This window comes from Durio zibethinus, chromosome 5 (genome assembly GCF_047325235.1).
Source record: "Durio zibethinus cultivar Kanyao isolate XHJ-2024 chromosome 5, ASM4732523v1, whole genome shotgun sequence".
Taxonomy (NCBI): domain Eukaryota; kingdom Viridiplantae; phylum Streptophyta; class Magnoliopsida; order Malvales; family Malvaceae; genus Durio; species Durio zibethinus.
Window position 1 is genome coordinate 35,017,241 of NC_143166.1, and position 24,166 is coordinate 35,041,406.

The 24,166-nt window shown below is 31.5% G+C and overlaps 1 protein-coding gene and 1 pseudogene across 2 annotated transcripts; both read left to right on the forward strand.

The window, feature by feature from the left end:
• The first annotated feature begins 504 nt into the window (after positions 1 to 504).
• LOC111281723 (uncharacterized) lies at positions 505 to 3,982 on the forward strand (annotated as a pseudogene). The gene is made up of 4 exons (XR_016342500.1): positions 505 to 754; positions 885 to 933; positions 1,885 to 2,048; positions 2,371 to 3,982. The product of XR_016342500.1 is annotated as an uncharacterized LOC111281723 (transcript).
• An 11,677-nt stretch (positions 3,983 to 15,659) lies between these two features.
• Positions 15,660 to 22,405, forward strand: LOC111281944 (copper-transporting ATPase RAN1-like). Its single transcript, XM_022869769.2, has 9 exons — positions 15,660 to 16,082; positions 17,511 to 18,125; positions 18,395 to 18,824; positions 19,048 to 19,373; positions 20,104 to 20,162; positions 20,263 to 20,605; positions 20,848 to 21,048; positions 21,136 to 21,393; positions 21,708 to 22,405. Exons 1-9 carry the CDS (start codon positions 15,759 to 15,761, stop codon positions 22,182 to 22,184), a joined length of 3,033 nt encoding a protein of 1,010 aa, XP_022725504.1. The 5' UTR covers positions 15,660 to 15,758; the 3' UTR covers positions 22,185 to 22,405.
• The last annotated feature ends 1,761 nt before the right edge of the window (positions 22,406 to 24,166 follow it).

Sequence of the window (24,166 nt, forward strand, 5' to 3'; positions counted from 1 at the left end):
TAAAAGTAATATATCGCAATAAGCTTATAGTAATATACAACAATCAATAATTTAAAATGTAAAAAAATAAAGCACACCAAAATTTAAGTGAAAAACCTTTTAATATAGAGGGTAAAAATCATGAACTACTAAAAAAATTTTCACTATCAAATATTGAATATACAAAGTTATTTTCTAACTAAAACTAAAGCTAATCAATAATTAATGAGATAATTAAAGACATCTTATCAAATAAGTGACTCAATAAATACACTATAAATTTATTCTTAACTTCAAACTCGATCTTCACCGTTTAAAATATAAAACTCTAAATTATAAATTTACTAATAAAATTTTAATATAATTATATCATAAATCACCTTTCATTTAACTAACTCTTTTTTCATCTTTTTCGCTTTATAAATATATATATTTTTTTGTGGGCTTTTCTTCTTTCTATTCGGCGCCTCACCCTTTCATGCCAAAACTATCCACCTTCCTTTTTATCAAGTAGGACTCCCGGTCAAAGACAAAAAAAGCTTTAGGTCTTGTAATTGGTCAAAACCAATGAAGCCGGCCCACACTTTCTAACACTTTTTTGCTGCTCACCTCAATTTCTTTTCTGGGTACCGGAAAAATTCTCTGGTTTCTACCTACTAACTTCCATTTTCTACTCATAGGTACATTTCTCAGGTTCTGTTTTCAGTGTTTTTGATGCCTGCCAGTCTCAGGTTCCAACAATTGTCATCATCAAATTGCATTTTGCACCATATATGTATCTTTTCTTTTCTCCCCTTCTTTCTTTAACTCCTCGTCTCTTGATTATAGCCTACTTTTCTAAATCATTTCTCTGCTTATCTTTTTTCAATTCTTTTTTTTATTTGGAAATCCTTTTGATTCTTCAGGCTGTTTTAGCCTCTGCGTCTACAGAATTCATGGGAACTTATGTAACAGGTACACAGTCAGAATTACTTTTAATTCTTTTTCTTTAAGGTCTAAAGAATTTTACTGTAATTCCCTTTTACTAGCTTTCAAAATATTTTATGCTTTAATCCCTTACTTTAATTCATTGTAGTGCTTCTTAATTAACTGGTCATTCTCATGAATTTTTCAACAGCTCTCTTTCTTTTTTTTTTTTCTTTCTTCACCCTATGTTTTCTTGCTGAAACATGGTTTTATTTTCTAATGAAAGCTCATACACTAACTAATACTTGTTGTTTCTTCTAGATATTCACTGAAATCTCACTCAAAGCCTTCTTCATATATGTTCTAGATTATCTTCTTTTTTTTTTTTAAGAATTAATTCTTTTTACTCAGCCAATCGCCTTTTTCTTCTAACATCTTTAAATCTACTTTTTTTTTTCCACGCCATTGACTCTTCTTTATCTATTTATTTATTTATGTGTATGGCGATATTCTAGAAATGCTTTACCACGTGCTTATTCCTTTGATTCCAACTTTTTGGAATTGGTTGTTTACCATATATGGAAGATTTCTTTTACATCCATTTTCTCTGCAAAGGTTTCTCAGCTGTTGCTTTCAAAGATAGCGAAAGTTAGACCCAATTATGTCTCTCAATTCAATTCCCCCTTTGATAAAACAATAGTTATAAGAGAAAACATTCATTAATAATATCTTATCTTACCCAAATTCATTTTTCTAAAACTGTTGGTTGCCAATTGTCTAACATTTCACCTAAATTCCAATATGGCAAGTAATAAGACTTACTTTATCAATTTACCATGAACTGGAAAATATATATTCTGGTTATTTTTCAAAACTGAACAGAAATTATACTAGTAGAATGTGTTATTCATTTTGCATATTGTACAAGTGGATGCCAGCAAAACAATTAATAATAATTGTAATATGAAAACAATAGTTAGTATTTTTGTTGTTTGGCAGGCAGCCCTACACCATAAATGGTGCTATAGTGATATTCTTGAACCAGAGGCCCCAATCAAGATCATGTAAGGGCTCTGCCAACATTTGCTTCACTTGTGACAAGATTCTCCAGGAGCCATTCAACTTATGTTCTCTCTCATGCAAGGTCTATTTCTTACTTCAATGTTTGTCTGTTTTCAAAACAAAGCAAAAAGATCTTCTTTTCATTTATATATTGACTGATCGTTTCTAAAATTAAATATCTCTAATTGGATTGGATGTGATAGCGCCAAAATCACTGAATGTGTCATCTCCTGTTAAAATGTGGTGCTATATGGTAGTCTCTACCCTATAAAAAATGTGGCTTCCTACATAGCTCATCTCCTATATTTAATTCCTCCAACCACCCATTTTTTCCCTTGATATTAATTTATTGAATTCATTATGATCTCACATACAGTAACTTGTGAAAATGCACCAATTATAAGTGGCAGACGGTGGATTAAGGAGAGGATCTATCAACCATTCTACACAGGCCTACTGATGAATCAGATTTTGCATTTTCACAGTTTGAAGGATTAAGAGTGGACGGTCCTGAGCTCACTGACGACGATCAAATTACTTCAAACTCCATCCTGGAAGACCCTGTGCATTACAAAGGATCGTCATGTCCCGACGAGAGCATGGGCAGATCAGAAATCTCACTACGGGATAACAAGGTTGTGAGAGAGAAGGAAAAGGGCAGTAGTTTCCTAGGAGGCATTGTTGTCTCGCTCAGCAACGAGCGGAAGGGTGCCCCTCAAAGGGCAGCTCTTTCTTAATAGAGAAAAAAATCTTGGCAGTCAATTGTTTAGCTTAATTAATTATAACATCTTAATTACTACGTGTTCATTATTAGGTAGGAACGTGGTGTTAATTGATCATCTTGCTTAAGTATGGTTAATTAATATTTGGTATGGAGTGTAGTTCACTTCACCGATGGAATCAATTCTCTCTTTTCTTAGAAATTTGACTTAGGTGGCCGGCTCTAGACAGATTTTGCTCTAATGAACTTAGATCGTCTCTCTGGCGACTCCGACAATTTTGTATTCATGTAATGGCTTTGACTTACCTGATATTAATGAAGGTGCTGAGTACGTAGCTGTTCACAAAGTTTTGCTTGTCTTGGCAGTGGCTTTACACTTCACAGGTGCCTATTATTTATGTCTTTTTAAAAATCTAGTTGGTTTTTAACAAAATGATAGAGATTCTAAACGTCTAGTGATTTTAGTAAGACATAAAATTTGAGATTGAAGATGAAATTGACAGGTACATCCACAAAGTTGGCATGAATGGAAGGTTGTAAAAGCTCATACCCCCGGAGAGACCCATCGAGTGAAAGAGAGCTTGCAAAGATATGTATTATGCAGCAAAAGGCTTTTTGGTCTCTGATCTCCCTCCTGATTCTGCTTCTTCAGCCGTTGAGTATTGTCATATTCGCAATGCAATGAATGAAAAACAAATGGACACCGGTTAATTCGTCAGTCTCTTCAGTAATCTTGCAAAAGGAAGCCCAAAAAACATAACAATGGGCCAAAAATCCAGTTAGCACTTGCAGTGTATCAATACAGAAGGATTAATATAGATCATTCAGAAAGCAGTCCTTGATGGCCCATTTCTATTTGGATTTAGAGGCTTGGACATCCTCCAGAATTGCTGCACTTGGTGCGTTCTATCTTTGTTTATATGAAAGGGGCATGGGAAGAAAAGCAGGAATTGACCTTTTATGGCTCAACCTCATCCTCATGCATGCACCGGTAGCTTTGCTATAAAGTACTCAGGAATTAATGTATGAAAAGGCCACCATTTATGCAAGCTACTATTCCACAGCCATTTGGCAAAAAGCTAATTATACAACTTGGTGACTGAATCAACAGCTCCTTAATCTAAACAATACTCAACCTGAAAAAAGTAGTACTTCCGTGTTATATTGTAAGCATATATAAGCTGGAGCATATAACATATGTACGAAATTCCCATGTAATCAACTCAACATATTAAAATTATTAGTTAAAGCTTAACTCCTGTTAATTCCTAGACAAAAAAAAAAAGTTGATATGGTTATGGTGATGTATAATAGCAAAAGCGAACAGGTCATAGTGTGATTTGCTGGGGTGGATAACGAAACATGACTAATTTGGTCCAATGACGTTGTACCAACCGTCTGCAGATATCACCTGTCCTTTCACCGACATACCACTAAACCAAACCCCTAGATTTCGACAACGTCCAAATCACTTTATTTGTCTTGATATACACATACATATACCAAAATAAAAAAAAAAAACGGGTACTGATGGTGTTCCCCACCCCCCCCCCCCTTAGATTTTTAGATGGAATAGTATCTAAGGCTTTTTATTTATCTTAGCCTTTAATTATCCATTCGGTGGCGCTCATAGCCTCCCATAGTGCGTATTGCTCTCCTCATTTTGAGAGTAGTATGAGTTAGGCAACTGACTTCAACTATATACCAGATCCAACCATTCATAAAGAATTTATAACTTTAAAAAGAAAATGAACCTTATTTCTCATTCTATCAATAAAGTCTTTAAAGGAATTCATGTTTGATTAAAAAATGTCATTAAACATTTGATTCAATTATTGATATACATATATGTATCTTATCAAAATTAAAATCTCTAAATACTTCAATATATATATATATATATATATATATATATATATTGATCAACCATTAAATCACCAAACGAAGGAAGAAGTTCTTAGCATATCATGTTATCACTCGTTAACTCTCTGTGCTGTTTTGATTCTTCCATGTATACCTTATTGATGAAAGCACCAACCCATGGAAAGCTAACTCTGTTTTTGTGCTTGATTATTTAGATTAAATATTCCTTTTACAATATATAATCCTATTAAAGTTTTTTTAAATAATTTATTAAGGTTGGCTCACTTTTGACAATAAAAAAATACTTGTAACACAAATCTTAATGTATTTATCAATGCATTTTGTATTAAAAAACTACGTCGAATGCTAAACGAGGCATAAAAGTAAGCAAAGCGTAGCTGAAAAAGGTGAATGACCGTACGTGAAAATAGGGTTCCCATTCCCAAATAAAAGCCACGAGAGTGGTGGGGAAACAAGAGGATGTGGATTGTGGAGGTGCGTGCAATCGAGGATATCCATTATGTGTTGGCTTTGTTTCTTTTGCTTCTGTTACATATACGTGCATGATTGGCTTTCTTTTCGTAACATTTGTTTCTTTTGCCTCGATTAGTGGAAGTAAGGTCATCTTTCCAACAAGCTTTATCACAATGAAACAAAGTTTGCTTCCTGATACTGTGATATTGGACTGATGCAAAAAGCTATGATATATATATATATATATATATTCCGACTTCAAAACCCTATATCCTTGAAAACTAATTAATTAGCTGTAGCAGATATGTTATTAACTCATAAAAAGTAAATATTAAACTTCAACGGTTCAGACCAACAAAGTTTATAATTAGGCGAGCAGAGCTTCGCCCCGAAGAAGCTGCAAAGCAGTGCTTGAATCCAAGAATGTCTTCTTGATTTTTTGTTTTAAGTAATATACACACACACACACGTTAACACTGACAAGTAATTAATACAAACAGAAGTAAACTTTTATGATTCCTTAATTAATATTTTTAGGTGTGACAAGGACTGAGTTGTTTCATTTTGTTAGGAGACTATAACAATACGTAGGAAAAAGGAAAAAAAAATTCAATATGCTTTAAGAATGTTATATTAAATCCCCGTAGAGCCAAAAGAAATGGGTGGATCCGGTAGTATTTATAAAGGATTGAAAGTCATAATTAAAATGTCACGTCTTGAGACTGAAACATAATACGATTATGTTATTTTGAAATAAAATTTTAAATTAATATGATGTTCTTTTTTTTAATCATTTTAAAATTTTTTAATAAAATAATATGTTTAAGAAAATCTGTAACTTTAATTCAATAAATAAGAAATCTTCATATTCTCAAATAGAAACTAATAAAAATATTAAACCATTTCATAAGAGCTTACTAGCTAATAATATCTCTAATATTCGAGTAATCTTTTAAATTTGATCTTCTAGCTTCTCACATAATTAAGTAAATTTATCACTTACTTATCTGTAAAAAAAAAGTAAAAGGGGAATGAGTAAATTACAGCTCAACAAGTATAGGCTCACATATTTTACTATATCAAGTATCATTTTCATACATATCATTTAGATCATTCAAAACATTCGTCAAATCATAATGTCAAAATATTTCAAAAATCATCATTCTGTCAAATATTTCATAAATTCATAGATCAATGTCAAAATATATCAATTCATAAATCATTGCAAAATATATTACCATTCAAATATTGTAATCAAACCAAATCATGGATCAATCATTAAAAATCATCATAAATCATCTTCATATACAAATCATGGATCAATTTTTAAAATCATCACAAATCATCATAAATCATTAGTTCATCGTTAGCTACGATCATTACAATAACCCGTGATATTAGCTGTATCGACAATTTCATCATCATAATCATTGTTAACTATTATAACCAGTTGGCTAAGGCCTAATGCTAACTACTATAACTCGTTAATAGGGTTGTATGATCATGGCTATACTAACTATTATAACTCATTAGCCAAGGCTATAAAATTAGTTCCGGTGTTGATGATCCCACTATTTAGGGATATAAAAACACAGTTATCAAAAAATTATTCTTTAAACATAAATTATTTTCTCATTTCATTCATAAGCATGATCCATCATTTATATAGCATGATCCATCATTTACATAGCAAAAATACAAAATAATCATATGCTTGATCCTATTTTCATATATCGAAAATAATGAAATAAAATATTTACTCATTTAGAAATATACATATATACATAAAATTGAAAACAAGCAAAAGAGATTCTACTTTCCTTTGATTTCACCACTTAGTTTTTCTCCCAGTATCCTATTTAAGATAAGTTCAACATAACAAAAATTAATCAACTCATTTTGAGATCAATTATACCAAAAACAATTAAGTTAATAAGGGTTAACTCAATTAATTAATACTGATAGTTTAAGCTACTTTCACTAAAATAGCCATATCTCAAGATATCCAACTTGGAATTAAGAGTTTTTTAATACAGTAGAAATTAGAATCGATAAGCTTTCTAAATATATGTGACCCATCTCATGATTCCTTGTAGATTTATTACAATAATTTTTACAATTTATGTCATATGCTGCTGTCAGATAACATATATATTTTCTAACAAAATTACACATTTATTCATAAGAAACTCCAAATTCAATTTCACTTTTTTCTTTGGAAAGTAGATTCAATAAGCTTTCCAAACATATAAGGCTTAATCTATAATTCATTGTATAAAAATTACGAGGAATTTCGTAATTCCTTCCGTTGCTACTACTAGGCAGCCTGCACATCTTTGAGTAAAAATTAAACTATTCTTTATAGAAAACTTGGAATTGACTTCCATTTATTTCATTGGAAAGCAAATTCAACAAGCTTTCCAATGATATTAATAATCATAGCCATATTTTGTCTTTTAATATAAAATATTATTTTAATCCACCACTGCAAATACTAAGGTTTATAAGAAATAGAAAATTTTCTTTCTAACCCCATCAAATTTTTGTTTCCTATTTTTACAGTAATAAAATCATATTACTAAACTTTCTCAACACTTTATTAAATTTTGATTAAAGTCTAAATGATTTGCCTAAACGAATCTTGAATAGGGATAATTAATTTCCTAAAATTTTAGGGTTTTTCGATTACAAGTTAAACCTTAAAATTTAATAATCAACATTATTTCTCCAAAATTGAAGCAAATTATTTACTCACCTTTAAAAGATAACTCTCTTTGTAGATTTTGTTTTACCCTTCACTTGAAATCTTTCGATTTATCTATTCTGTATAAGAAAGAAATGAGAAATAAGCTTTTATTTTTTTCGATCAGTTGTCCACTAAAAATATCAGTATAAGTTAACCCTATTAAAAGTTGGGTTATTTATTTATAAGTCCTTTGCCTTTCTAACTTTTTATTAAAAACTCCCTTCATTTATAAAGTACTTAAAATATATTTTTTTACAAGTATTACATTCTCCCCAACTTATAAAAAGTTTTGTCATCAAAACTTGATTTACCTTCATTTTCAAATAACTGAGGATGTCATTTTTTTATATCATCTTTCATTTCTCAAGTTGCTTCTCTTGGTGTATGATTGCTCCATTGAACTTTTATAAAGGAAATAATTATGTGCCTTAAGACCTGCTCTTTCTGATCAACTATTCAAATAGGATATTCCAAATATGTTAAATCTTCTTGAACTTCTAAATGTCCATACTTTATCACATGGCTTGTGTCAAAGACATATTTTTTCAACATGGACACATGAAACACATTATGTATATCGGATAGCTGAAGTAGCAATGCTATCCTATATGCAAGTTCTCTCACCTTATTGAAAATTTCAAATGGTCCTATATAACGTGTGCTTAACTTTTCTTAATTTCCAAACTACATATCACCTTTTGTGGGTGACACCTTTAAAAAGACACAATCTTTTTATTGAAACTCCAACTTCCATATCTTTTTGTCTGCCTAACTCTTTTGATGATCTTGTGCCACTTTAAATTTTCTTTAATCACTTGATCTTTTCCATAGTCAGTTGCGTCATTTCTAGCCTCCAAAGTTTTTTCTTCCCAACATCATCCTAACATAAAAGGGATTTGCATTTCTTATCGTACAAGGCTTCAAAAAGAGCCATCTTAATGCTGAATTAGTAATTATTATTACAAGAAAACTCTGCTAAAGGTAGGTAATCATCCTAATTACCTTTTAGATCAATCACACATGTTCGAAGCATATCTTCTAAAATTTGATTCATTCTCTCTGTTTGCTTATCCGTCTGAAGATGAAAGGCTGTATTCAATTCCAAATTTATCCTCTTAGCTCACTGCAGGCTTGCCTAAAATTTAAAGACAAATCTAAAATATCTATCTAACACAATATTTACTGAAACTGTATGCAATTAGACAATTTTATCCATGTACAATTATGCTAGTTTATTAAGTGACGTAGTCGACTTAATAGGTAAAAAATGAGTTGATTTAGTTAGTCTATCAATAACTACCCATACTACATTATTCCATTTCGATAACTTAAACAAGCCTATCACAAAATCCATAGAGATGTGCTTCTTCTTCTGTTTTGATATCTCTAAAGGTTGCAACAATTCAGATGGTCTTTGGTGTTCAACCTTAACTTGTTGACACATTAGACATTGGAACACAAGCTGAGCTATTTCACGTTTCATATTATTTCACCAAAAACTTTCTTTCAAATCCTTATACATCTTAGTGCCTCCAGGATGTATAATGAATCGAGACCTATGTGTTTTCTCTAAGATCTCTTATTTCAGCTCAAAATTATTTGGTACACACAACTTGTTCCCAAAGTGTAATGTGCCATCTTTGTGAAGTTTAAACTTTCACCGCAAACTATTCCTTAATAAACTAAAATTTATCAACCATTTTATCCATAAATTCAAGAAATAAAAGTTTCTTTTTGCTTTTTCTTATCCTAATAAGTTTGAGATTTAGATATACTTCTATACAAAACTTCAAGATGAATAATTAAATATTTTTCTTATTACTATTGTTATAAAAAATTTCTTTTCAAGTCATGACTTAAGCATTGCTTAGAAGAATGTCTACCATCGATAAAACCTTCAAAACTAGAAGGAACACAAAATATTCTTACCTAAAATATTGTTACCCAAAATCCATTAATCTTTATTTATTAAAGATTCATCACTTTCTCAACTAATAATAGCCCAAAAATTTATAACTTAAACCAAATTAAGCTTCCGCTGCATACTTTGATATTTTTTTATAGTAAAACTCTAAAATAACAAATTAACTTTCATAACATTATTTCATGACAAGAAAAATGTATGTCCATGAAATTTCATGTAATTCACTTTACGTCGGGTATTCATAACCATATACAACCTTAGAGTTGAATAATAATATCAACAAATACTTTAGTCACCAAAAAGATATCACATACTACTTTAATTTTCCTTTCTTCTCCACCAACAATATAAAATTTTCTATTAATTAACCGTTATAAAACATATGAAATTTATGTAATATATCATATCCATAAATTTATACTATTTAAATTTAAACATAGATCTTTAGTTACATAAGTTGTCTCCAATTTCGAATATTGTTATTTCTAATTTATTAGATCGGTTATCATATAACAACTGATTCTTCACATCTTCGCCCATATCATAATGTCTCAAGTTTTCTTTTAACAAAATATATTGGTATTAACTTTGAGTCTAAGTTAAAACCTATGTATCATAACTCATAAATAAAATTCTTTTATAGAATTTAAACACTAAAAACTCTAAATACTTGAATTCATGTCGAAATTATAGTTATGAATAATAACTAAATGCATCACACTATTTCAAAAATTTTCTCAAATTTATCTAAAATCGAGTACATGCTCAGCATCACCAAGTACACAAAATCATCACTAATTATTAAGACTTGATCATAAAATGAATAATTTTTTGCACTGGTAAGATTTCAAACAATCATTAACAAAAACATATATTTTTTTTCTATAAATCGATTACTCCTTCAAAATCAACTTCTTTACTAAATCATCTAGATAACCACAAATGTTAATTTTTATCCACAAATTTAATTTCTTGCTAAGTACATAACCTTATACCACAATAAGTAATATTTTCCATAAATATAAAATTCGAAGGAATATAATATTATACTTCAATTATAAACTATAACCACAAATAATCACTTTGACAATTGAGAAAATTCTTTACACTCCAAATAAAGACTTTAAATTAACTATGCAAACATTCAACTCATGTGATCAAACCTTAAATACTTTCTCAATAAAAATGTAGAACCAAATCAAGTGAATATATTTCTTTACGTATATAAAACTATTTACCATAATTATAATATTTACAACTGAATCTATCAAGACATTCTCTAATATTGTAATTGAGATTTGATTACTTTATAATTTCAAAACATTACTTCATTCGAACTCTAATATTTTATACTTTTAATTTCAATAATATACACTTATATACCACTCTTAATCTATGATTAATGATTCAGTTACATTTATCAAATACTTTAAAATCTCATTAAGTTGAAGGCCTTTTTTCAAACCCATAGGATTTTTAATGATCAAATCATTCTCTTGAATAATCTTTTAACTCATAAAATATATCTTATTATAAGTCACATCAAAAATCTCTTCAACTTATAAAATCGTACTATATCAAAGTAACTACACTTTCTCTTAACTACAAAATTCAAAAACAATATGTAAATATCAACCAAAATAATTACACTAAAATTTCATTGAATCATTGATTCCTCAAAATTCATTGAAACTTTAACTACTTTAAAATTTATCAAATCATTTACTTATACTTGCCACTATAGTTTATGGATCAAAGTTATTTTCTTGAAAAATCATCATATTATCCAAAGATAATCATTTAAATTCTTAAAAATTTTCACATAATAGATAGATCATAACTATACTCATAGAATATCTTTTTCAATCCAAGGATCATAAGTTACGTTCTTAAAAAAATCATCGTTAATCTAATTATCATAATTTAACCTCTTAGAAAATCTTCAAAGATTATAACCGAAGTTCTTAGAAAATATCTAAAATCATAATATAAGCTTTTAAACTTCCCACATAGTTTAAAGATCATAACCTGAACTTTAAAAAAAATCTTCAAAAATCATAACTTAGGCTTTTAAAGAAAATTTTATCATAATATATCTATTAAAAATTCTCCAAAGATCGTAACTTAAGCTCTAATACCACCTTATTTATGTCTTGAGATTAAGACATAACATGACCATATTATCTTGAAGTAAAACTCTAAAATAATATGAAATCTTCTTTCTTAATCATTTTAAAATTTTTTAATAAAATAATTTGTTCAAGAAAATCTGTAACTTTAATTCAACTAATAAGAAATCTTCATATTCCCAAATGCAAACTAATAAAAATACTAAACCACTTCATAAGAGCTTACTAATGTTTCAGTAATATTTCCAATCTGATCTTTTAGCTTCTCACATAGTTAAGCAAACTTATCACTTACTTATCTATAAAGAAAAAGTAAAAAGAGAATGAGCAAATCACAGTTTAACAAGTATAAGCTCATACATTTTATCGAATCAAGTATCATTTTCATACATATTATATAGATCATTTAAAACATTCAACTAAGCAGAATATCAAAACATTTCAAAGATCATCGTTCTGTCAAATATTTTACAAATTCATAAATTAATGTCAAAATATGTCAATTTATAAATCATTATAAAATATGTTATCATTTAAATATCGTAATCAAACCAAATCTTGGATTAATCATTAAATATCATTGTAAATAATCTTTATATACAAATCATGGATTAATCTTTAAAATCATCACAAATCATCATAAATCATTAGTTTATCATTAGCTACGTCACTGCTATAACTCATAACATTGGTCGTATTGATAATTTCATCATTATGATTATTGTTAACTATTATAACCTGCAGATCAAGACCTAATGCTAACTACTATAACCTGTTTGCTGGGGTCATATGATCATGGCTATGCTATCTACTATAACTCGTTAACCAAGGCTATATAACTAGTTCTGATATCGATGATCCTAAACTCATGAATGTAAAAATGTAGCTATTATAAAATTGTTCCTTAAACATAAATCATTTTCTCATTTCATTCATAAATATGATCCATCATTTATATAGTAAAAACACAAAATAATCATATGCTTGATCCTATTTCATATATCAAAAATAATGAAATAAAACATTTACTTATTTAGAAGCATACATATATAAATAGGTTTGAAAACAAGCAAAATGTGTGAAATTCTGCTTACCTCATTTCGATTTCATCACTTAATTTTTCTCTCAAAATAATTAATGGCCTATTTAAGATAATTTCAACATAACAAAAAATTAATCAACCCATTTTGAGACCAATTATTTCAAAAACAATTAAGTTAAACAAAAGTTAACTCAACTAATTAATATTAACAGCTTAAGCTCTTTTTCACTAAAATAGTCATATTTCAAAATATCCAATTTGAAATTAAGATCTTTTTAATACGTTAAAAATTAGAATCGATAAGCTTTCTAATCATATATGGCTCATCTCATGATTCCTTATAGATTAATTATAATAATTTTTAAAATCCATGTCATATGCTACTATCATATAGCATATATACCTTCTAATAAAAATTAGACATTTATTCATAGGAAACTCCAAATTCAATTCTATTTTTTTGTTGGAAAGTAGACTCAATAAGCTTTCCAAACATATATGGCTTAATCTGTAATTCTTTGTATAAAGATTAAGAAGAATTTCGTAATTTTTCCCTGTTACTATTACTAGGCAACCTGCATATCCTTAAGTAAAAATTAAACTACTCTTCATAGAAAACTTGGTATTAACCTTTGTTTATTTTATTGGCAAATAAATTCAATAAGCCTTCCAACAATATATAATAGTCATAACAATATTTTATTCTTTAATCATAGTATTATTTTAATCCATCATTGCAAACACTAGAATTCATACGAGATAGAAAATTTTCTTTCTAACCCTATCAAATCTCTGTTTTTTATTTTTATAATAATAAAATTACATTACTAAACTTTCTCAACACTTTATTAGACTTTGGTTAAAGTTTAAATGATTTACTTAAACTAATCTTGTAGAGTAATAATAGGTTTCTTAAAATTTTAAAGTTTTTTGATTACAAGTTAAATCTTAATACATAATAATCAACATTATTTCTTCAAAATTAAAGTAAATTATCTACTCATCTATGAAATACAACGTTCAATGTAGATTTTATTTTACTATTCACTTGAAATATTTGAACTTATCTATTTTGTATAAAGAAAAAAAAGAGAATAAATTTTTATTTTCTTTCAATAAGTTGTCGATCGAAAATTATAGTACAAATTAACCTCATTAAAAATTAGGTTATTTACAAATAAATCTTTTATCTTTTTAATTTTTTTTATTAAAAAAAAATATTTTTTTCCGAGTATCACGTAAAATAACCATTACTTGCGAGAACGAGAAAGAGAAAATTAAGGAGCAAGAAGATAAAAGGTTACTGACTACCATACGGGAAAGCTCAAGGTTAGGTTTGGCCATTGTGTGTTGTGTAAGAAGAGCAGATCAGAAGAAAAGACTTTGGACGAACAATAATAATAACATAAAATAGAGTCTTAAGACGTTGCGTAATGGAAGTGAATGCCACCAGCCGGATACCTTGTCTCTTAAGATTAAGATGTTCAGAACCATTTTCAAAAGAAAAAAGAAATGTAGTCAGAACCAACGAAACACACCATTTCAATTCTCGAGTTGACCCGACCTTTGTAACCTTTCGAAATTACACAACTGTCCCTTTGATTTATAGTATATAGTAGTACTACATAAATTATTAATTACTAGTTAATTAATATTAATAACAATTAAAAATGATGTCTTACAGGCTACAGCCGAAGGCAGTCTTCCCAATTAAAAGAAAAACTTGATTTCTTTTCAATTTCGTAGACAGAAAAAGTTGAAAGACTGAAAGCAACGCATAGCTTAATTTATTTTCTAACAACAACAACATCAACCAAATGAAAAGAAACCCTAACAAATAAAATATATATTGTTATTTTTTAATATGTTAGTTTTTCATGCTTATTAACATTGACATATTTTATAAGCTAATGAATTAATAATGTTTTTCATTCTACATAAGCTGTTATTCTTGATGAATCCACAAGCACGTGAAACCACTCTATTATTTAGAAATAACAAGCATATGTAGGTATCAACTACATATGTTTTAAAATAATACAATTAAAGTTATTTTTTGATTTGAAAAATGATAAATTTTTACCTTATTTAAAAAAAAAAAAATGAGGTTCATGAACGACCTATTTGATCCAAATGTTTGGGTTCTAGTTCAAAACTATTATTAATATTATTAAGAAAATTATCTCAAACAGTGTTGACAAATCTTAAAATATTATCATATTCTTATAAAGGTATATTTAAAAATAATTAATAAATTAATATGATGATTAAAAAATATATAATAATATTTTGGATCTTTTGTAAGATTTAAATTACTTATAATATTAGAATTTCAAAAGGAAGAAAAGAAAAAGCATGGGGAAAATCAGTTTCTGTTAGAAGCAAAATCTATGTAATCCAGGCGTGGAGATTGGACACACAGAATAGTAGGTAGTTAATGGTAGGTTTCACTGTTTAACTTAATCATTAATAGTAGTAGGTTTAAGGGAACGTGTACTTTTGTTTCGTAAAGAAAAGGGAGGGATTGGGTGATACCTTGCAGGATAGGGCCCCACATCATCCCAGCTGTGCAGTACAACTGCTAATTGGAAATATCTGCAATTACAAAGAGGTACAACGGTAAATCTGCATAGCATGTAAGGGCAAATTGGTAATTAGATCCAACAGCTTCTAGTTCTAAGTTGAAAAATTGCCGTCCCCACCATCTCCCTCGGAAATCCCTCCAGCACACAGTTTCTCTGTCTAATCAATTTCTTTTTTTTTTTTTTTGGTTTTATTATCATTAAAGTCATAATCTCTCTCTTTCTATAAGTACATTTCGTAATTTGTTTTGTTTCCCTCTAATCTGCTCTCTCTCGGTTTTTGTCTTTGCTGAATTTCATCTCCGTTGAATTATTTAGTTGTGTACCCAAATGTCGCCGAGCATCAGGAACCTGCAACTGACGCAGGTGGCCGGCGGCAGGAGATTGCCGTCTTCTAGGGCGGTAGCCGGTGACGATTCCGTCGACATGGAGGAAGGTACGCGGCTTTTGGATTCTTACGACGACGGACATGATAATTCGGCGACTATCGAAGAGGGTATGCGGAGAATTCAAGTGAACGTAACGGGAATGACGTGTGCGGCCTGCTCCAATTCCGTTGAGGGGGCTTTGAAAAGCATCGATGGGGTTTCCAGAGCATCTGTGGCTTTGTTGCAGAACCGTGCTGATGTTGTTTTTGATCCTATTTTGGTCAAGGTTACTGCTTTTTTTTTCCCCTAAATCAAGGTTTTTGGGTTTGCTTAATTAGAGAAATTTAGTGTTTTTTTGGCCAACAGGAAAGAAATTATATAACTTTAGTTTAATTGCTTTATTCCATATTTGACTTTCGATTATGGTCTTCTGTTGGTTTAATTAGTGAAAATTGACTTAATTAATGTTTAATGAAGTTTACAAGTTGCTCTTTTCATTTACATAATTTAGTTGATTTTGATGCATAATTTCATTTCCATTCTTGTAATTAAGCTTATTGTTATTAGCTATTTGATTTGGAGCTTTTTTCATGTTTTAATTTTTATAATGCTATATTGATTAATTATGCGATTAAGTTATAGCATTTGTGGTCTGATTTTACTGTTTCATATCTGTCTCATTAACTGTAGGCAAGTTCTTTGGAGGAATGATTATGATTTGTTACTTTTATATCATGATTCATCATGGTTACTACATCAATATATAGTGGGTAAATAATCAGGTTCTCAATTTGTTTGGACCAGAAAAGACCTTTTCGATGATTATTAATGTTTGATCTCTCTGTCTCTTGGTCACATACACGGAGAGGACAAACAACATGGTGGTGCATCTATGGTGTTTGCGTTTCGTTTGGGTTTGAAATCATTATTAGCATTTTGCTGAAGTAATAGTGACTGTAGGCTAAATTTGTTTATCATTGCTATTATTGCTTTAACTGGTGGTTTCTCTGTTATGTTCCCTTTATATATCTCTTTTTTTTTCATCTAAAAGGGTTTTCTATTATTGGTTTTTTTTTTTTTTTTTTTTTTGGGTGGGGAGAAAGTTTCTCATCAGACTTTAATATGGTAGCATATATGTTATGCTCAGCTAGAGGATTGAAGCTTTCTTTCTTTCCTTTTTTCAGTAAGTAGATGGGACAGAAGCTTTGATCTATTCTTTCACCTATTTTCTGTCATGAGATACATATTTGGCTAAATTCAATTTTTGAATAGCCTATGCATATTGTCAATGATATTCCAGTAATGTTCTAGATTAATTTGATATTGATTTAGAGAATATTATATATTGATTTAGTAGATTATAGGAATTGATTTAGTAATTATTTCTATTTATTGTATTTTTTATTTTGTAATATTTTACCTTTTTATAAATAGGCTTTAAGCCTCATTGTAATACACAAGTCACTACAGTCTAGAATATTATCGGAATATTACTAGAATATCATTGACACATATTTTGCTGGATAGAAACAAAAAAGATGAATTGTTTTCCTTCTTTCTGGAGTGCTGGCTGGGTTCTCCTATAGTCTTTATGCCTAGTACTTGAAACCCCTACTTGTCTTGGATTCAGTGCATGTGCTTGAATCAAATGCATGTACTTTGGCAATGTAGCTTTTAGAAACCAAAATTTCTCTAACTTTTCCATGAAATTCAGGATGAAGACATCAAGAATGCCATTGAAGATGCAGGGTTTGAGGCAGAGATTCTACCTGAACCCAGCAATGCTGGAACAAAGCCACGTGGAATGCTTATAGGGCAGTTTACAATAGGGGGTATGACCTGTGCAGCCTGTGTCAACTCTGTTGAATGTATTTTGAGAAATCTTCCTGGTGTTAAGAGGGCAGTTGTTGCCTTAGCCACTTCACTGGGGGAAGTTGAATATGATCCTACTGTACTTAGTAAAGATGATATAGTCAATGCAATTGAAGATGCTGGTTTTGAAGCCTCACTTGTACAGAGTAGTGAGCAGGATAAAATTGTACTTGGGGTTGGTGGTGTATTTAATGTGCTAGATGTACATCTTCTGGAAGGCATCCTTAGCAGCTTGAAAGGGGTCCGACAATTTCGTTTTGACAAAACTTCTGGAGAACTTGAAGTTTTCTTTGATCCTGAAGTTGTCAGTTCCAGATCTTTGGTTGATGGGATTGAAGGAGGAAGTAATGGGAAGTTCAAACTTCATGTTGTGAACCCATATGCAAGAATGACTAATAAAGATGTTGAAGAAACCTCAAAAATGTTCCAGCTTTTTGCTTCCAGTTTGTTTCTCAGTGTGAGTATTTTATATCTCTTCTTTACTAGTATTAGTTTTTGAGCTATGTTGCAGCACTTATTTTTCCCCTTAAACATATGCATTTGAGAAGCTAAAGGGTAGACTCTATAAGAGTCTGTATTTGAATCCATAGAGACTTAACATGAAAGCAGAGTAATACTCTTGCCTTTTGGCCTATATGTAATGTGATGCAAGATGAAAATTGTTAATTAGTAGGTCCCATTCCCTCGTATTACTTTCAAACTAATTGTTGGCATGTGCTGATCCAGATTCCTGTCTTTGTAATTCAAGTAGTTTGTCCACATATACCATTGTTGGATGCCTTCCTGCTCTGGAGATGTGGACCTTTCTCAATGGGTGATTGGTTGAAATGGGCATTAGTAAGTGTTGTTCAGTTTGTTGTTGGGAAGCGCTTCTACATTGCAGCTGGCAGAGCTCTTCGAAATGGTTCAACCAACATGGATGTTTTGGTTGCATTGGGTACTTCGGCTTCTTACTTCTACTCTGTTGGTGCGCTTCTTTATGGTGCAGTAACTGGTTTTTGGTCACCAACATACTTCGAAACAAGTGCCATGTTGATAACATTTGTATTATTAGGAAAGTATTTGGAATGCCTTGCAAAGGGAAAAACATCAGATGCCATCAAGAAGTTAGTTGAACTTGCACCACCAACAGCATCATTGGTAGTTAAAGACAAAGGTATTGGTTTCTTTATCTTTTCTTTATTTTGCAAATGTAGTTTGAAGTTTGTCTAGGAGACTAGGATGTTACTCCTTTTATTGATCCCACAAGGTCTTTTAGAAAAAAATTAGTCAAAGGATTGCTAGTTTTATATGATCTTAATTACGATCAAATTTAATGTCAAAAATGAAATTGAAGAACTACAAAGAACTGAATGCCTTCTGTTTTATACTTTTTGCAGGTGGAAACATTATTGAGGAAAGGGAGTTAGATGCTTTATTAATTCAGCCTGGTGATACATTAAAGGTTATTCCTGGTGCGAAGCTTCCTGCTGATGGTGTTGTTATATGGGGTTCAAGTTATGTAAATGAGAGCATGGTAACTGGTGAATCTGAACCTGTTTTGAAAGAGGTTGATTCACCAGTTATTGGAGGAACAATAAATTTAAATGGTGCTCTTCACATAAAAGCTACCAAAGTAGGCTCTGAAGCAGTTTTGAGCCAGATAATTAGTTTGGTTGAGACAGCCCAGATGTGCAAAGCTCCTATTCAGAAGTTTGCTGATTTTGTAAGTTTTCTTTGTGGAAACTTGATTTTTTGGTGCTTGAAGAAGAAAAGAGATTGCATGTCTGCCCTTTCTTAACTAAAATAATTATTTTAAAATCTCCTCAAGATCTGGATTGAATAGATAGTAATTTTGATTGTGATCGGACATATGAAATGTTTAAATGTTACTATTTGAATCAGCTGATGGGGCTGTATATGATTTGTTAATCTATCCTATTTTATTAGTATACTAGCCTAATGCTGTCCATTTGCATGGGTGAAGAAAATATAATAAACGTATCCTTAAAGTATTTTTTTTGGTAAAATATAAAATTGAAAGGGGGAATTGACATTTTAGGAGAGCAGGGAGATAGTGGAGGAGAAGTGGGTGAGTTTTTACATTTTTATATTAATTTGTAAATGGCCATTATAGCCTTTAAGTCTTATAGTTTCTATTAAAATAATATCAAATGGTTTATAGGTAAGTTTGGAATGGTTGTGGCAAAATTCATCCTAAAAAACTACTGGAGGTTCCCTTAATACATGCACCCCCATAGACACTTAAACTTTACACGATTTTTCAAGTATATTTTCACATTAAAATTTTTTGTTCAATGTGATAGCATCTCCGAGGTCATGACTTTATGTTGGAGGAAGAATCTGTTTGTTAATGCTAATTCTTTACAGGCAATTATGTTAACTTGCTTGTATGTTATGTTTTGTCCTTAACTCTAGATTTCCGTGGCTTGCAGGTTGCAAGCATCTTTGTTCCTACTGTTGTTACTTTGGCATTGTTCACATTGTTGGGATGGTAATATCTGAATGGCTTATTTTGTCATATTCACCTTTTTGTGAGATAAAATGTCTGTGACCTCCATCTAATATTGAATTCGTTTGTTGATTGCTTGTAGGTATGTTGGTGGAGTTGTTGGAGCCTACCCAGAGCAGTGGCTACCAGAAAATGGCAATTACTTTGTTTTCGCTCTTATGTTTTCAATATCTGTGGTGGTAATTGCATGTCCTTGTGCTCTTGGGTTGGCAACTCCAACTGCTGTCATGGTTGCAACAGGGGTTGGAGCTAATAATGGTGTGTTGATAAAAGGAGGAGATGCACTGGAACGAGCTCAGAAGGTCAAGTATATTATATTTGACAAAACCGGCACTTTGACCCAAGGCAAAGCCAAGGTCACAAGTGCAAAAGTTTTCTCAGGGATGGATCGCGGAGAGTTCCTTACGCTGGTGGCTTCTGCAGAGGTAATTTCTAACAGCCTAACTAGTTTCAAAAACAATATTCCTCTGTCTATCTCTGTATGTGTATTTATTATTGTATCATTTCTGGTTTCAAGTCCTAAACAGGGCATTTGACAATAAAAAGAGCACATTTAGAATATAGACTTACTATGAAAGGTGCAAGGGAGTAGGCAGCCTTTTCTTCTGCATTCTCTTCTTTCATGCATTTCTACAGTTACTGAATTTCCCTTCTTCTCATTGCTTAGGCTAGCAGCGAACACCCATTGGCAAAAGCCATAGTGGAATATGCTCGCCACTTCCATTTCTTTGATGAGAATTCGCTAACTGAAGATGCCCAAAACAGCAGCAAAGGATCCACATTTTCTGCATGGCTTCTTGACGTTGCAGAGTTCTCTGCTGTGCCAGGAAGAGGAATTCAGTGTTTTATTGATGGAAAGCGAGTACTGGTGAGTGTTTGGTCATTGTTATTTATAATTTCTGAGGCTTCAGAAATTGTCTTCATTGCACTAAACAAAAGTGGTGTTCGTGAACAGGTTGGCAATCGAAAGCTGCTAACTGAAAGTGGAGTTAACATTCCTACCCATGTTGAAAATTTCCTAGTGGATTTGGAAGAAAGTGCCAGGACTGGCGTACTTGCAGCATACGAGGATAATGTGATTGGAGTTTTGGGGGTAGCAGATCCATTGAAGAGAGAAGCTGCTGTCGTTGTAGCAGGCCTAGGGAAAATGGGTGTCAGAACTGTCATGGTTACTGGAGATAATTGGAGGACGGCTCAGGCTGTTGCTAGGGAGGTTTGTATGCATGCGTACCTGCATGTGCATTATTTGGATGGGCTTCCTGTTGAAATACTGCTTATCTGAATTAATACGGCATTGAGCTTCCCGCTCAAATACTGCCTATCTGAACTCAATCATGAATATGTTGGGTGCATTTGTTTCCATATTTGGTATAAGAAGCAGTAGAAAATGATGTCTTTGGTATTATTGGTTGTAAGCAGCAATTCGTCTAATCTGATTATACATATAAATTAAGATCACAATATGAGAGGCTGTAGGTTGTTAAAATTTCTGTTCAGCATGAATTAAATTTACTTGTTTTTGGACAGGTGGGCATCCAAGATGTAAGGGCAGAGGTAATGCCGGCTGGAAAAGCTGATGTTGTACGTTCCTTTCAGAAAGATGGCAGCATTGTTGCTATGGTGGGGGATGGGATCAATGATTCTCCTGCTCTAGCGGCTGCAGATGTTGGTATGGCAATTGGGGCAGGGACAGATATTGCCATAGAAGCTGCAGACTATGTTTTGATGAGAAATAACTTAGAAGATGTAATCACAGCCATTGATCTCTCCAGGAAAACATTCTCTCGAATAAGATGGAACTATGTTTTTGCCATGGCATACAATGTTATTGCTATTCCAATTGCTGCTGGGGCTTTCTTTCCTTCACTAGGGATTAAGTTGCCACCATGGGCAGCTGGTGCCTGTATGGCTCTTTCTTCTGTAAGCGTGGTTTGCTCTTCTTTACTTCTTCGAAGATATAAAAACCCCAGACTTACCACCATATTAGAAATAACTGTAGAGTAGAAATAAAATTTGAAAAACTATTATTTTCCTTATCAACAACTTGAGGTTTCTGTTTTATAGGAAGGAAATTGAAGGGTGCGGGAGTGAATAATAATTTTTCCATTTGTGTGATTTTTGTTTTGTTCACTCCCCTCATTTTAAGTCATAGGCAAGTTTTCCACCCTGTTAAATGTAAATGTACTTGTTGTATAATATATATGATCATTGATCTCTCTTTAGCACGGAGTGTTCCTTTCTCTCTATATTTGCAATTCTATCATCCATGCACCGTAGCCTTCGAAATGTGGTCTCTAGTTGGTATTAGTCCTTTAATATCAATTCAAAGTAAATATCATGACCGAAGTAGTGTAATATTGTTGAACAGATTGCGTAGCATTGAGCAGTTACATAATTATATGGATGGCTTTTGAGCCTCCAGAATCTAGATGGCCTTTGGCATTTGGCATTTGGTTCTTAGTTAAGACTAATTGCTATTTGTATGATGATTGAAACGATTAGTTAGATACTTCATTTGTGGTTCTGTTCCCTTTGTGTGTGTGTGTGTGAATTGGTTTGGCCAAGTTGATAAGCCAACTCAACTGACCTGACCTGCTGCTCGCTTTTCCTAAATATGTTTGGCAATTGGCAACAAAGCTTTCGGTCCTTTTGTTTGGTTTATCTTAACAACTTACAAACACAAATAAAAAACAAAGAGCAGTGTAGCTGGCAGTTGTGCGGTGCAATTGCATGCTTGTGGCTTTTCTTGAATCTGGCTTTTGCTGTCCCGTTTAAATTAAGTGGTAGTTTGAATTGAGTTTTGTTTCAATTGGATAAAAATATATATATATATATATGTATGTATATATATATATATATATATATATATATATATAAAATATGGAAGCGGCAGCGGACAGTGCTCAGGTTCCCGGTGTAGCAAAGCCACTGAATTGGAGGATGCATGTCTATTTTTAGGGGGCGATGGGGAGACCAAGTCAAAACGTACTAGTCTAGTTGTAGGAGTTTAGGGCAATAAATTTCCACCACTCCATGATCATTTCCATTTTGTTCATCTATGACCAATTAACATCATCTGCTTCTTCACAAACTGGTCACAATGACTTCCTAATGGTCAAAACTAAATATAATTACTAATTAATATAGTCTTTTCACATTTTGAAACGAAGCGAAATTTCCCAACTGTTTCCCATTCATCATATAGCCAATGCATTTGCCTTAATAATGAGGTAAAGGAAAACAGAACAGAAAAGAAAAGAAAAATGGAAAATGGACCGGAGAAACCAATACCAATTCAGCAAATTAAAATTCTCATTTTTCTTTTGACTATCTAGGTTAAAGGATAAGTACCAGCCAGCCCTGAGTCAAATTAAAACTGGTTCTCAATAATTCCTTTGGAACGATGACGCTTCAAAGCATTTGGGGCAAGTAATCTCTGGTCAAAACCTCATCTGGTAAACTTGGTTAACAAGAAAAAGAAGCAACAATCCCTGCCTGGTAAGACGCATCAGTGTTTATCACTCTATATTCTAGATTGCGTACTTGAAAGTCTATGTCGTTGAAAAAAAACATACATTAAATTCGCACGAGTTACTTGATCAATATCAATAGTATTTTATTCGGTAAAATACAGTTTCAATATATATGTAACTATCAAGAAAAGAACCGTCAAAATTTATTTATAGTAATAGGTAAGATCTTACATCACTTGTCATTCTATATCTCATCTTCAGCAATATGCCCTTTAAAATAATATTTATTTGGTTTGAAGGATGCTGCTTGCTTGCTGGATTGTAGAATAGGATACTTGACTGCAAACTTCTTTGTTCGTTTTTTTTAGTTTGGTGTAACGACATATGCTTGCCTAAACTGAAGAGCGGTGATCAACTCATGGCTGCTGCAACTCAAAAAAGAAAAAGTTAAATGCTTTTATAATGTTATATGCTACTTTAAATCAAACTATTTCGTTAATTTCCTTCCTGATT